This window comes from Miniopterus natalensis, chromosome 2 (assembly GCF_054644295.1).
Source record: "Miniopterus natalensis isolate mMinNat1 chromosome 2, mMinNat1.hap1, whole genome shotgun sequence".
In the NCBI taxonomy this organism is placed as follows: Eukaryota; Metazoa; Chordata; class Mammalia; order Chiroptera; family Miniopteridae; genus Miniopterus; species Miniopterus natalensis.
The window spans coordinates 103,076,169-103,092,706 of NC_142082.1; the positions used below are offsets into that span (position 1 = coordinate 103,076,169).

General features: G+C 38.3%; 1 protein-coding gene across 3 annotated transcripts in view; it reads right to left on the minus strand.

Annotated features, from left to right (window-relative positions):
* NUP58 (nucleoporin 58) overlaps nucleotides 1-11,646 on the minus strand; it is a 40,270-nt gene extending 28,624 nt beyond the window's left edge. The window contains exons 1-5 of one of the 3 annotated variants that reach the window (XM_016224862.2): nucleotides 11,364-11,646; nucleotides 6,601-6,743; nucleotides 5,231-5,266; nucleotides 2,415-2,564; nucleotides 1,655-1,792 (exon numbers count right to left, since the gene is read on the minus strand). In XM_016224862.2, the coding sequence (XP_016080348.1) occupies nucleotides 1,655-1,792; nucleotides 2,415-2,564; nucleotides 5,231-5,266; nucleotides 6,601-6,743; nucleotides 11,364-11,470 (574 nt within the window). In that variant the 5' untranslated portion in view covers nucleotides 11,471-11,646. The remainder of the gene's footprint in view (nucleotides 1-1,654; nucleotides 1,793-2,414; nucleotides 2,565-5,230; nucleotides 5,267-6,600; nucleotides 6,744-11,363) is intronic. The other 2 variants (XM_016224864.2, XM_016224863.2) reach the window with 2 other exon arrangements.
* Nucleotides 11,647-16,538: the final 4,892 nt, after the last annotated feature.

Genomic DNA, 16,538 nt, shown 5'->3' on the forward strand with positions numbered 1-16,538 from the left:
GCACAAGCCCAGGTTGCTGGCTCGATCCCCAGTGGGGGGAGAGGGGCATGAGGGAGGAAGCCGATCAATAACTCTCTCATCATTGATGTTTCTCTCTCTCTCCTTCTCCCTTCCTCTCTCTGAAATCAATAAAGATTATTTTTTTAATTTTTTTAAATGTAGGCTTCATTTATTTAAATCCTACCTCACTGACAAAAGGAATTAGAGGAGCTAGTTAATTTTAAGTCATTAATATATACTTGTGAATCCATACATTCTCAAGCTGACACAACTGTGAGTTTTTTTAGACAGATGGTATTTACTTTAAATAAATAACTTACTAAATTTAAAAAAAAAATCAATGGCCCCTTTAGGTTAATATAACCATAAATTAAGCATTGAATATTGTGTTAAGAGCCTAAGAAAAATCAAAACAGACCTAAAAACTCAATAATGAGACACAAAAACAACCCTCTATCTCCCCTGTCTGTTATTTTTGCGTCTTACTCACATAGGAATCTTTGGGAGAGGTGTTTAAATACTTACCCTGCAAAAAAATGTTATAGTCATCTAGTGATTTGGTTATTAGAGGACATTCTGAATGCCTACAAAGTTACACAATAATGACAAAGTATTTGAAACATCAATGAAATTTGAATACTAGAAATTTCTACAGGTTATCTTGACCAACTCCTTTTTGTCCCTTCCACTGACTTGGAATTACTCCATTAAATTTAGTATTTGAATAGAGTACATAAAAGAACTATAGCTTTAATAGAAATCATCAAGTCACAGTCCTTTATCTCTTCCACACACCCAAGTAAAGTGTTAGACACGTACTAGGTACTCAGTGAAACTCCTGAAATAGCCATTATAAATTAATTTAAGTGTTATCAGAAATTCTGTGATTTCACCATGTATCAACTAACCCTAATACGTAAACTGTACACAGAAATTTTTGATATTACATTGCTATTTGAGATAATTATACAACTTCTTCAAATAAATGGGAAGCTTTTCTCACTCCCACAAAGGCCCACTGGCTTTCCTATATTGGCATTAGCTATAGCCAATATTCAAAACATCTGGCTACCTTTAAAAAAAGCACGAAATGAGAAATCAACCTGAGGTATATAAATATTAATTCAGTAGTCACTGCCAGATGAATTGATATTTTAGTATTGCCTGATGATAATACAGTTACTTAATGTTCTATTTTACACTCTTGCCTTCAAAGCATGCTAATACCCTTCCTGGTATGTATAATAGAAAGCCATTTTACACTCTTGCCTTCAAAGCATGCTAATACCCTTCCTGGTATGTATAATAGAAAGCCATTCCTAGAACCAGGGCTTAAAAGGTCAAGATGTCTTACAATGACTGTAGATACTAAATGATCTACTGTTATTTATTAAAAAGACTAGAAACTCTACTGACCCCTCAAACAGGCCCCTCTTCGTTTCTTTGTCTAGTCAGTCAATAATGAGAAACAGGAAAATTTATTTCTAAAATATTGCTAAGGGGTCCAATTATATGTGAAAAACATTATAATTATTTTCATACTAAAAGAAAACCATACAAGTTAATGAGACAACCAATCTGCTCAAAATGCTAAAATAATGTAAATTTAAAAACAAATATTTACTATTTCTGGAGAGTAAGTACCATCAATTACCTGATGTTGCTGTGTTTGTACTCTGGAAAAGAGAACCTCCCAAACCAGCTACAGCTCCCCCTAAAGAAAGGCCTGTTGATGCAGTTGTAGTTGTGGCTGTCGTTCCACCCAAATTATTCAGAGTAAATCCTGTGGATGCTATAAAAGGTGAGATTGTAAACCTTCAAAAGGAAACATTGTTTCTAGAACATCATAAAAAATACAAAACTTTCTTAAAAAATGATGCCATGATAAAATTGGCTCTTGGAAAAAAATACTCAATAAAGAGAAAATTATATATACTTATGAATAAAGAGAAAACCAGTGACCGGGGGAAAAAGACACTTTGGGTAATGAAGAATGGTATCAGGTAACTGATTTCACACAGTAATAGAGTTTTCAGCTCAGGCCACCAACTCCACCTTCAAATCTGAATGACTTTAAGCCAGGCAAGGTTTATGCAAACTCTTTATTCACACTGTCACCAAAATGCTCCTTAAAAACAAAATACATATATATTAATGGTTTTACATTTTATTTCTCTCATCCCTTGCTTTGCTCTCTGTAAATAGAGACTGACTTCCAGGATGGACTCTGCTGCTTTAGTGCCCAATGCTGAACTTTTACATAAATCAGTATTTAATAGGTCAAAGCTGCTGAATGATTTAAGTAAAAATTTCCCCAAATTGAAGTTATCTTTAATAAAGGTGGATACCTAGGTACACTAACCAAATAGTTAAAATTTAACCATAAAATATGACTTTTTCCCATTCTGCCTCACCTGCTGGAGCTGATGTCAGAGCAGACGAAAGGGTGAGACTACTAGCTGAGGTAGAAGTAATAGGCAGAGCAAATGGTGTGGCAGATGCTGCAGGTTTACTGAATCCTAAACTGAAACCTGTTGTAGATGCAGATGTAGTGGCTGGCGTTCCTGTTTAAAAAAACACAAAATCCTTATTTTATCATACTCTGTATGTACTATACAAATCAATCAAGATCTCTAAAAGTTAGTGATCCTACTTTTTGTAGATAGAACAAGGATGTACTTGTGTATGTATGAGAGAAAAATATAAAAGTTGGGGCCAAATCATGGTGAATACTGAAAAGATGGTCCTGTGAGTTAAGAAAGCAAAAGAAAATTCAATCAATGTGATAATATTGAAATTCAATTTTAGTTTTACCCCTAGATTGACCTAAAATAGCATTTGTCCTTCCCTTCCTTAATCCTCAGCAGAAAAATGGCCCCTCTTCTCCAAGACTATATAAATGACCATTCTCTACTGCTTAAAATCCTCTTCCTTCTGGCTTCTCTGTTGTCAGTGCCCAGAATTCTTTCTATCCCTTGTTGTGCTGCTCCTTTTAGTCTGCTTCTGTAGATCTCCTTCATCTGTTCACTTCTCAAATGATACTCCCTATGGTTCACTTCCTGCTCCCTTACTTCCTAAAAGATCTCATCCACTTTCAGAATTTTAATGTACATGATCTAAATCTACATCCATCTTGAGTCTGCATTGTCTAGCTCTACCTTAATGTCCCTCTGGACTCCTACATTTCTCCCTATTAAAAAAGCTTCCCTAAACCCCCAGTGTTTAATTCAGTTGCTTACAGCAGAAACCACAATCACCTTTGACAACCCTTCTCTCCACTGCATTCTTAGTCACAAATCCTGTCAATTCTACTTCAGATATCCCAGGAATACAAGCATCCTTAGTTCAGGCCGCCTCTCTCTCAAGAACTATTACAAAGATAATCTCTTAATTTATTTCTCTGCTATCAGCCTCCTGTAGCCTATAATCTAATCTTGAAATTATGGTACTTTTTTTTTAAAAAAAAGGGGGGATGGAGGGAGAAAGAGAGAGAACAACAAAATACTCTAGTGATTCCCCCAATATACGGTTCCTACTAGCTCTCCACTGTCTCTAAAATAGAGTCTAAAGAGTTGGCATAATCATCTTTCCCATCTGGTCCCACTGCTCCTCCAATCTCTCCCCACCATTCCTCCCTCTGAAACCTAAACTCCCAAGAACAAAATCTTTTTCCTATTTCCCTGGATCTTTTTATACCTGGGCTTTTGCACTTTCCACTCCTCGGTCTAGAATGTTTCCTGTCCCCAAAATGAACTATTCTCTTCTTCCTCTGCCTTCCTTGGTGCCTTTCATACATCTGTTAGAACACTGATGAGATTATGCAAGAACACAGTATTATACCTACCTATTCCATTCACCTCACAACAGACTGTCTTGCTCATGCACTCAGCAGTTCTGACATCAACAGCTAATACTAAATGTTCAAGGTAGTATGAATACCTAATGCCACAGAGTTAGGAAGTAGTAGCTGCTCAAAAATTTAAAAGAGGAGAAGTATGAATGGCCTACATTTTGGCTTCTCCTAAAAGCACTAAGGGAAAAAAAGCCAAAAATTATCCTTCTGGGTTGACTTTACCACAACTGGAAGTTCCTGCCAGAGTACAGTGCTTTGAAATCATGTATAAGTTATATTATCTCAGGAAATAAGAAGATCTAATTGCCTGCCCTTACAGCCAACTCTGACCTAAATTTTGGTGGTAAATATATGTTTTCTACTGACAATAGGAAGTAGCAGCCAAGTGAATAGAGTCCACTAATCTTTCATTTTATTTCAATTTTTAATTTAATTTCAACTGAGGTTCCTCAATGTCCTTTCATTTCCTTTCACAATACTTACTGCTATCCAGATTCAAGGCAGGCTATAATCCTAGTTATTCATATTCCCTTCCGCATATCACTACAGAAAACTAAGATGTTTTTCAGCTGGAAGGGAATCCAATAACCTGTTATCGTTCAATGACCTCATTTTATAAATAACTAAAAGCTGGCAGATATTTCTTTCTTTTTTAACCCTCACCTAAGGATATTTTTTCCATTGCTTTTCAGAGAGTGGAAGAGGGAGGGAGAGAGAGAAACACATTAATTGTGCTTCCTGCACCAGATCTGACTGGGGATGGGGATTGAGCCTGCAACCGAGGTACGTGCCCTTGACTGGAATCGAACCCGCAGGCCAAAGCTCTAACCAGTGAACAAACCAGTTAGGGCAGCTGCCCGATATTTCAATGACTGTCTAAGGCCTCACAACTAATTAGAAGCATAACCAGATCTTAATTCCAAGACTTCTGGCCTATACTTTGGTGTTTTTTCCACTAAAAAGACTCAAATGACTGAAATTTTTGAATTAAAAAAAAGTATTTTTAAAATACTCGAATAGCCTGCCTGGGCATGGCTCAGCGGTTGAGCATCGGCCTAGGATCCAGGAGATCATGGTTCAATTCTCGGTCAGGGCACATGCCAGGTTGTGGGCTCCATCCCCAGTACGGGGTGTGCAGGAGGCAGCCGATCAATGACTCTCTCATCCTTTATGTTTCTCTCTCTCTCTCCCCCTCCCTCTTCCTTCCTCTCTCTGAAAAAAAAAATACTCGATTAATGAAAGATTCTTTGATAAGTCAGCATCTGTGATCGATATTCAGTTTCTTACATGCTTTCCTCTATACCCCAGCTCTGTAGGATATTAGGAAAAAAGAGTAAAAAACCCACAGATCTGGGATCTTTCCTTAAAAGTTCTTACCCAGAGTTAATCCTGTAGTTATAGCTGTTGCTATTCCTGGAGACAAAAAGAGAAATAAACTTTAATCATCAGTGGAAGATGGCATTCTTTTGGTCTGTCACAAGGCAAGACTTGGAATCACAGAATCACACTCAGGGAATGAGAACACTGCTAATGACCAATACATAACACAATTTCTTCTTCCACCATAACCACTAATATAAACATCCTTCCTATAGCATATTACATATTTTCATATTACAACCTGTATATAATTTGACTAATTAGTAAATAAGACTTATAAAACGAAAACAATTATTGCTTATAACAAAATTAGGCAAGAAAGGAAAAAAAGCTACTCAAAAGAAAAAATCCTGGCAAACAGAGCTGAAGCTCACTGGCTGGTCTCATATTTACTCCTGCAGTTCTTTCATTTTCTAAGTGTGACTGTCAAAGCTTGCAATTAATGCTGGAAGGTCAATGCAAAAGGTGGTAACAGAGACCAAGAGCTCTGAGAGTAGGGAATAAAGGATAAACAAGGAAGCAACTCCAGTGAAACATATTTTTAGCTTATAATAACAAAATACCTGTAGTACTAAAAAACAAACAAAAGACACACTTTTCATTATTCAAACGTCCACCAGAAACCTTTAGCCTCTTGCCCTTTTTCCAGTGAAACAATTGTTTTAATACAATTTAAAACATCTCTTAAGAATGTAAATTATAGCCCTGGCCAGTGTGGCTCAGTTGGGTGGAGAGTCCTCCAGTATACCTAAAGGTTTCAGGGTTTAATTCCCGGTGAGGGCAAATACCTGTGTTGCAGGTTCAATCCCCAGTTGAGGCGCATGTAGAAGGCAGCCAATTTATGTTCTCTCTCACATAAACGGCTCTCTCTCTCTCTCCCTTCCCCTCTCTCTAAAAAAGATCAATAAGCATATCCTCAGGTGAGGATTTAAAAGAAAATTAAAAGGAAAAAAAAGAATGTAAACTATAATGCTATAGCAAAAATAGGATGCTGACTGTCCCATATACGATAAATTAATTAATGGCCAAATTGGTAAACTTGACTTAATCTTCATTAAGATAAAACACAGCATTATATAATCTAAAAATGTAAATTACTTTAATTCATTATATTTAAAGAGATATAATTTCCTTAATTCTTCAAATGTATGTGTTTTTTCCTTCCTTACACAAAAGTAGATCATAGCTAATGAATGGGCATGTCACTGGCCCTTAATTCCACATCCCTGTATTTCTTTTCATCTTAGTATTAACCACTTTAGGCCTACCATCAATGACAATACTTGTAAATGGAGGAGATACAGGACAGGCCTGAAAAAGGATAAAATCCCAAACCTACTCTCTGAGAATGTGACAGTCCTCCTCACCTGTATTTGTTCCTCCTAGAGTGAACCCAGTGGCAGGTTTAGATCCAAAGAGCCCAGTTCCAAAACCACTTGAAGAAGCAGATGTAGTTGCTGGAGTCACGGTGCTTCCAAGAGCTCCAAAATTGAGGCCCACAGAAGGGTTGCTAGTTTATAAAAAACACAAAATCAAGTCCACTAGAGTTAATATTGACTTAAGAAAAGTGAAAAATAACTCTTCAAGGTTATTTTCTTTCATTTGACATATCTAATACATCTCCATAGTATACAAAAGGAACTAATAATTTGAACCACGTTTAAATATTTTTCAGTTATCTTTAAAAATAAATCCACATATAAAATTAGCCTTTAAAAAATACAATACCAACCTTCAAGAAAAGCATAATCTAGACCAATTAAGGCTTCAGATCCCAAGTAATCACAAACAGAACCACACATATTCTGCTTTCAACAGTTTTTGTTTAAAAGCAAGCTATTTAAAAATAGCCAGCCCAGCCAGGCGTGGCTCAGCGGTTGAGCATCAACCTGTGGATCCAGGTGATCCGGGTTCGATTCCTGGTCATGGCACATGCCCGGGCTGCGGGGTAGGCAGCCGATCGAAGACTCTCTCATCATTGATGTTTCTATCTCTCTCTCTCTCCCCCTCCTTTCCTCTCTCTGAAATCAATAAAGATATGTTTAAAAAAAATTTTTTTTAAAAATAGCCATAAGAAGTCCTAGCAGGTGTGGCTCAATGTTTAGAGCATTAGCCTTTGGACTAAAGAGTCTCGGTTTCGACTCCAGTCAAGGGCACGTACCTTGGTGGCTCATACAGAAGGCAACCAATCGATGTATCTCTTTCACATGGATGTTTCTATCTCTCTCTCTGTGCCCCTTCCACTCTCTCTCTGAAAAGCGATGGAAAAAATATCCTCGCGTGAGGGTTAAAAAAAAATATATAGCCATAAGAAAATAATCTTCCTTTTGAATTACTTGTTTACAGTTCACATTACTAAACTCACTTGTTCTTCCCAACTACTAATGTAAAGAAGTAGGACATACCCAGATATGGAAAAGGTATTCTAAGCTGTCTTTATCACCTTTCTATTGCAACATTACCATACTTATTGGGGAAGTAGGTATCTTGCCACAAAAAAAGCACTAAAATTGGGGGTAGGGAGAGTAGGGCGACATACTAAGAACGAACATATCCTGGCAAGAGTAAACTGCAAAGCAAAATTACCCCCTACCAAGATTATGTTCATCAGCAGAAGCCCTCTTCAGAGTTTTTGAAAGAGCAACTAATAACAAGTGATAAGAACAAAGTTAACAACTTTTCAACTGTCCTTATCAAGCCTCAGAGGCTCCAATTTGCTATCTATAGGTAGGAGAACAAATTATGAAATCAGACAAACAAACAAAACCTGACCACCTGATACTTCAAAAATTATGCCGGCGAGTTAACAGAGATTATAGCAATTATGAAATCCCATTCATCCTATATATGTATCTTCATCACTTCTCTCCCTGACCTTCTAAACAGACATTAATTACCATGAGAACTCAATGTCAGTTTTAAAAATCTTGACGCTTGGGGAGTTTCAATTTAAGGGGAAGGCAGTAGCTTTGTGGCTGGGTTCCAGTACCAGTTCCCCATTGTGCTGATACATACGTGATATTACTTAACCTTTTTGAGCCTCTGTTTCCTCATCTGCAAAATGGAAATAACAGTGCCCATTTAACAAGATCTTTTGTAAAATTAAGAGATCAAGCAGGACAAATTAACTTCACTCAATAGATGTTGTTACTATTGTTATCATCAGGGACACGTATAAGTTCTACTAAACACATTATATACATGGTATTATGCCAGCAAATCACTGTGAGGGCTATGAGGAGGGAGAAACTTAACTAAGGAGGTAGAACTTGAAATCAGTCGTCAATTCTGAGTAGGAAAAAGGAGAGGGCATACACTAATTGTGTCTTTGCTTACCACTGATCTTAAAAATGATACCTAGGCCTGTGTGGTTGTCAGGGCAAGTCCTCACTGACAGAGCACAAATCTTTAAACACTTAATAAACTGAGTTTAAAAGGAACTTTATTGGCATATTCTGATGATATCAAATTAAGAAAATGATTATTATGCTCCCCTTCCTGCCAAACAAATCAGTGATCCCTTTTTTACTGCTATACCATAAATATGCAAAAGATGTACAGTGAAAGTATGTATTTTAGACAATTAAAGTATTTAAAATTTCTTGACTGAAGAAACAATGAAGTGCTTCATAACTAAAACATTGTGCTTCATAATTAAAAACATTACCAAAGACATAAATCAAAGCGAAATAGTATTACTCTATCACAGAAGCAAAACAGAAATGTCTCTGGCAGAGAAATTTACTTACTTGAAGAAAAACAAAAAGCTACCCCAGACCTGACCTCAACCCAGTATTATCCACCATTGACTCAACAGAATGTGTTGTAGAATAGCCAAGTTGACTCCAGCAGATCAGGACTGTTATTTTAACTTTCTCAGCTTGCCTTAATGTGAACTTAATAACAAAATAGCTAACATTTATTGAGCATTTAGCAAGTGCCAGATATGATGCCACATTCTCTACATGCTTTACTTTATCTCATTCAACAACTCTCTGAGGTAATTATTGTACTCCTTTTCCGAATGTGGGAACTGAGGCTTGGAGAGTAACTTTCCCAGAATGATACCAAATTACCAACTGGCAGTAGGGGCAGTCAGGCCTCCAAATTAGTATTCCAACGCAGAGATGTTAGACTCTCTCCATTTGTTCATTTATCCAAGCTTTTCTAAAACCTGTGCAAAATTTTCTAATTTATTACCAATAGATAATTCACTTACTTGGTCATTCAGCAGTATTTATTAAAGCCTTTTTATGTCCCAGGCACTGTTTTAGGGACTGAGAACTAAGAATGAAATGGTAAATAAGACCCTGCCCTCCAGAAGTTTCCAGTCAGTGGGAGAAAGAGATTACTCAATCATTCATTCCTTCAACAAACATATGCTGAGCTTCACTGTGTCTACTGGAAAAACAGTATGAAAAGGACCCCCTCATGAAGCATACATTCTACTGCTTGGATCAGACAGTAAGTCAACAAAAATATATAACGAACTGTTAAAACTGTAATCAGTGCTATGATACAGGGTACTATGAGGATGTACACTTCCTCCAGGTTGATAGGTGAGAAAAAGTCTCTCTGGGGAAGTAACCTTTTTAATCCCAAACGTAGGTATTAGCTTGGAACATGGGGTAGGAGGTAGTAGGGGAATTCCAAGCAGGGGACACTACCCTAAAATGAGAAGGGGTTCGGCCAAGCCCACCTGAGGAACTGAGAAAGGGCCCAAGTTGTCAGAGCAGTTTTTGAAACTAAAATGAGGATCCATTAGAGGGTATGAAATCAATCTAGTAGATCACAAGCATTTTTAAAAAATGAAATTCAACAGAATAGAAAATACCAATGCGCATCATACGAAGTAAGGGGTATCTTTCTGAGAAACTTTCAGTTACTTATCTGTGGTCCTGAACTGGGTGATAACAGTGAAAAATCATTGAAGGGAGGCAATGTGAATTTTTGAAAAATATCATCCTGGCTATAGTGTAGTAAAAAAAAAAAAAATCAACATAAAAGACTTTTGAGATTTCATTGAACTAATTAAGTAGATGATGGGAACAGTTCTCATTTAACATGGGAAAGTCACTGGTTGAAAACCTGGTGGGAATCTTAAGTATTTTCATAAGAAGGTAAGCTTCAGGAGAGCAGGACTCTTATTTATTTTACCACCTAAGACACAGCCTACTGCATAGGAGTACGTCCAATAAATGTGTTCTAGGAATGACAAGAGCTTGCAACAGGGTGGTAGCACTGAAAATGAAGCAAATAGAAAATAGTCTCAGATTTCTGACTTGACTGCATAGCCTGTGGTCCTACCCCCTTTCTGAATACAGACAATGCTGAAGGTATTTTTGCCTCTTTAATCTACAACCATATTCTTTAAGCTTCTTGTAACTCCTTCTATGCGCATATCTTAACTTAATAAACCCCACCTTTACCTTCAAAATATTAAGTTCTAAAGGTTAAATCTGTCATCAATAAAATGATCCTATTTCAATTGCCTCTTTCAGGACTCCTGCTAGCCAAATTTTTGTTACCGGTGTAGCAGGTTGCACAGAAATGGTGAATATGTTACCTGCATTTTGCAATTTAATTAAAAGACAAAGTGAGTCATTAAAACACAACGTTCTCACCTATGGGGGGGGGGGGGGGAGGACAGCTAGAGTACCATGAGGCACAAAGTCTTGAAAGCTCGTTAGCAAAGAACTCATCAAAGCCCTGTAATGTCTAAAACCGCACGTCCTGTAATAAAACCTGCATTATCAGGGAAAAACTTTTATTTGTCCTTAAATTTTTCTACGGTCTTTTTCGAAAACCCCACAATAAGCTGTATTTCATTCATTCGCTCACCATTCATTCTGTGCCTACAAATGACAAACAGCTAAGGCCCGGGTGTGAAATCCTTGGCCCTTTCATCCAGCCAGACCTCACTCCGTAGGAACAATGCCCGAGCCACGGTAGATTCTGGGGCCCTCACAACAGAGACCACCCACCCTCCTCTCCAACAGGCCGCCTGCAGGGCCCGGGCAGGGCGGCCAGTGGGAAGCCAATGAAGCTGGCGCGGGGCAATTATTTTTCTCCAGGCCGAACAGAAACAAAGCCAGCGGGAATAAAGAGGAAGGGGAGAAAGTGCGGTTACCTAGACGCCCCAGTCCCGAAGGAGAAACCGCCGCCTGTGCCTGTCCCGCCGGCGGCTACGGTGGTGGAACCCAGCGTGCCAGTCCCGAAAGAGAACCCCGTAGACATGGCTGCCCGGGCTCAGCGCCGTCAGCAAACGGATAGGGGTCTGGGACGCTCTTCACGCCTTAAAGCCGAGGCAGGCTTGGCAGCATCGCTCCCCGCCTCAGCCAGGACCTGGCGGGAACCTCAAATTCCAGATGTCGCGAAAACAAGGCCGAAGTGGGCGGAACCACCACGCAGAAGCTCGTTCGGGCGTTCGCCTCGCGCACGTAGCCCACCGGAAGTGAGCTCGCCGCGCAGGGAACCCTGGGATGGGGGTGGGGTCGGAGTGCCGCGCAAAGCACCCTGGGTCTCGGTGGGGTTCTCTCCCCGCGTACTCTGGAAGTAGGCTCCCAGAGTTCAAACAAAACCGAGCTTTTTCTCCGTTTTAGTTTTATTTCGGCAACTACGCTGACGTAATCTGTATTCCAGGGCTGTTGTGTCTCAATTAATGCTTATGTCCTTGCCTACTGCCAAAAAGGAAGCGCAGAATCCCAGCGTTGGGAGGGCCCTATTGATCATTTCAATCCCCTCTTACTGGAAAGAGGTGGCTTTTAGTCTGTGGGTGCCCACCCATTGGAGAACAAGGAGGGTGTCTGCTTCCTGACAGTTCGGAAATCAATCGATAATAATTCACTCATCTGTTCAACAACGTGAGCACCACCTCCGTGCTCCAAGGCATGCGGGCCCGATGCTGCGGCCACCGAGGAAATTCAGCATAGCGTCCTTTCGTGGGTGGGGTGGCTGGCCCTGTTCGTGGTGCTGAGCAAACAGAACTGGACGAGCCCTCTGAATGTCAAATGATGTAGCCGAGTCTACAAAGTGTCAGCGTTTCCTGCTTGCTAAGAGTGCGGGACCTGGAGCCGAGCTCCAGGTTCTCACGCCGACCGCTGCCGCCGGCTTTGCGGCGCTCCAAGGCCACAGCTACCACTAGAGGAACTGCAAAAGGAAGGCATTAAAAAACTACAGAAATAAGTATACAATATAAGGTGAAATTTAAGTGTTTTATGAGCAACCCTTAAACATAAGAAAAATGTGGGTTTAAAGAAGAGATCCTCTCTGAAGAAAGGATCATGAATAGCTTCCTGGCGATGGTGCATTTTAGGTGCTGCCATCATAACGTGGGTCTTTATTTTTCAATCGGATTGTTGCAGTATCATTGCAAATGCGATTTTTTATTTTTATTTTTTGCAATAAAGTTCATAAGCAAGCACCAGATTTGCTCTCCTAAAACAGAATTCTCAGCATGACATTGTCTTGATCAAAAATTCAGTGGCTCTAGCCTGGCACTTACTAACTTCACATCTTACAACTCCCCTTAATACAGCACTTTCTCCTGCGTTGGGCTTGGGTATTGCTATGGACTGGTTAGTGTGCATTCTGCTAGGATGCATTCTGCTTAACACACACATACACACAACTATTATTTACTGAGCATTTATTGAGGCCAGCCACTATGCTCGAGTATTTCTGTTCAATTATTTCATTTAACCAACACAAATAACTCAATGGAGATGATAAGTACTACTATTTATAGATACGAAAACCAACAGAGAAATAATTTTACTAAACTCATACAGCTAGTAAGCGGCAAAAATGAGATTTGAATTCAGATAGTTTTGATTCCAAAAATAATTCTGATCATAGACTTCATCTTCTGCAATAATACACCTAAAATAAAAATTGAGAAATATAATCAAGTGAAATATTCTTGCTCTTTTAATGATTTATGTTTATATGTGAAGCACCCAGATTAGGAAATGTGATTTTTTAAATAATATCCCAATAGCTGGTAAACAGTAAACATAATTCTAAAAGCATCAACATTTAAGTATGAAATGTTTTCTCACATGACAATCATGGCATTAGATACCTCTTGTGCATTTTATAGGGAAATTAAGTGGATTAAAAAAAATTATTGATTGATTTGAGAGAAATATCGATTTGTTTTCACTTATTTATGCACTCATTGGTTGCTTCTTTTATGTGCCCTGACTGGAGATTAAACCCACAACCTTGGCATATCGGGATGATGCTCTAACCAACTGAGATACCAGGCCAGAGCCTAAGTGGGTTTTTTTTTTAACAGTGTAAAAATAAACATTAAATATTAGGGAGAACTGAATGTAGAAGGCTCTAATTCTTCATTTCAAACCATCATGATTACTTAATGTTTTGTGTGTGTATTTGTTATTTTTTTTTTGGTACAAAAAGCTTCATCTTTAAATGAAAGTTAAATTAAGAAAATGTTTTTTATTAAAATCATCAGTAACTAATAATATCACCACTTTGTTTTTATAGGCACATATAAGGCAAATCTATGTGTCCCCTAGAACTTGGATGATAAAGGAAATTATAAATATACACATCAAAATGAAATTAATCAAAGCACAGATGTTTTAAGACTCCTTAAAAACACAGCATGGTTTCTAGGTCACATGTTGACAGGAGCGTAATTGATTGAGAGGCAGGAATATCTAAGAAAAAGAACAGGACCCTCAGGAGAGGAGTTGTTCAGCAATGAAGCCTAGATTAGGGCTATGTGATATATCTCTATAATAATGATCTCTCAGGGCTGCTTTCAGAAGCTTAGAAACACTACTATCTTGTTTTGCAGTTTGTATATCCCCACGGGGTTTATGGATGGATCAAGATTTTGCTTGAATAACAGCAGCCTCATATCTTTTAGCTTTCCCTTGCTCTGAATTTATGAGGATTAAGGAAACTTCTCAAGTGTAGTATCCACATAGCTTTAAAAAAAGAGAATATGCTGACCCTCATGCCTGTCTGCTTTAAACTTCTCTTTCTCACAGTAAATGATTAAGTTGGTATCTTGAAATTCACGGGTCTAACTAAGAACTAGATCTTTTTCTTAGCTGGCTGGTCTTCCTTCAAGTTAATTTATAAGTCTCAGTGGACTTTTCCATTGAAACTGTTTGCATGAGTGATGACATCAGGACAGCATAAAATACTTAACATGATGAATTTGATTGTATTCACATTTTTAAGGAAGGTTAGGATTTAGGAACACTGGTGCACAGTGAAGTCTTCTTAAACTGGGCCATATGCTTTATAAACATTAGTAAGAATAAAAATGAATCTCAGTAAATGGACCTCTTCTCCTTTCTAGTGTCTCTGTTTGAACTCACCCCTTTGTAATGACAGAGGAATTAGGGCTCTTTGTTTCTTGCAGTAATCACCAGGTGGTATGGATCTAGGATGTACATCTAGTCTAATAACCTTTTAGTAATTGTTTAATATTTCCAAGACAGGCATTTATGCGCCCACACCTTTTCTTTTCTCAAAGTCAAGGTAAATTTCCTGCAGTATTCTGGGGATTGGATTGGTGAGTTACCTTCTTTTATTGTAAGGAGAGTCCCTCCATTGTAATTCTTACAGGGTGGGCCCTAGACTTTGACTTCTAAGCATTCTGTCCCATAAGGGCATCAAAACAGGTACTAAATTTGCCTGGTTCGAAAATGGCCTTATAGGACAAATTTCAGTATCCTGCTCACCTCTCTGGGTATACATTTCCCCTTATATTTTGTGCTTGTTAAGTCCTCACTATTTTGTCAGTAACTTGATGCTTTATAGAAATTGATTGTCTATTTACCCACTATTTTAGTTTTTTTTTTAATGCAGTCAATTCCCAATTTATCATATCACCATTTCAAAATGGAACTTTTATATGGATTTTGAAATAGAAATCAATATAGAATTGTTGTTAAGAATATAGACTGACAGATCTCAGAGGGGAGGAGGGTAGGGGGGGCAGGAAGAGATTAACCACAGAATTTATGTACATATATGCATAGCCCATGGACACAGACAATAGTGGGGTGAAGGACTGGGGTGGGACAGGGGCTGGGGGGTGCAAAAGAGGGGAATGAGAGGGACATTTGTAATACTGTCAACAATAAAAATATATATATTACAAAAAAAGAATACACACTCTATAATCAGACTGTCTGGCTTCATATCATAGAGCTAGGCTTTATCTGCTGTGTAATATTGGGCAAGTGTTTTAACTTCATTGCGTTTCACTTTCCTCATCTTTAAAACGAGGGAAATAACAGTATGTTCCTCATAATACAAGTAAAGCATTTAGCACACTTTCTGCCACCTGATAATCACTTAAGTGTTGGTTAACATCACTATTATTACCTCTCTAAAAGAATTGGTGAAAGAAAAAATTAGAATAAGAGAAGAGAACGGGGAGGGTAACCTGGGATGTGAGGTTAACTCTATGGGACTAGGGAATGGGGAAAATGACAAAAATCTGGGGGAAACTAATATAAAAAGAGGTTTTATTAAGGAAGTCTTGATATACATTATGCAATATAATTCACCCTTTCCTGTTTTCTCAAAACATCTTCAGTAAAGACTTGCGTTAGTTCTCAGTGTTTTTTGGGGATGGAGGGGGGCGGGATTTGTATTTCTTTTGGATGTGATAATGTACTCATACTGGTTTCTAAGTGGCTCAATTTTGTTCTTATTACATAATTACCTTACAGGAGTAAGTGATTTCACCACAAAGACTTCTGTTTAATAAGCATCACCTTTGCAAAACAGAGTAACACCAAGACAACTTCAATAAAATAAATGGATGAAATGCTGGCAAAATGAAACAAAACTATTAATTAGAAAACTTAGATGTTAAAGAGATTCCTGTAACAACAAACGTAGTAAGAAAGATGATGTAAAAATGATGATTTTTTTAAAAATAGCATTTTCTAATTAAAAAAATTGAAACTGCTTGGTACGGAACACTTGGAAAAGACTGAGCAGGAGTTCTCTACCTCTGCACTACTGATGTCTTGGACCAGATAATTCTTTGTGGCCAGGGGGGTGTCTGGTGCATTATAGGGGTACTCAGTAGCAAACCTAGCCTCTACCCATTATATGCCAGTAGTACCCCAAACCCACACCAAGTTATGACAACCAAAAATGTCTCCAGATTGTCAAACATCACCTGAGGGCAAAATCACTCCTAGACGAGAACCATTAAAATAGAGAGATTACAAGTCAACTACTATCTAGAAATGTAAGCTTTTTGTTTGTGTAAGTAAAAATTACAAAACACAGTCACATTAAC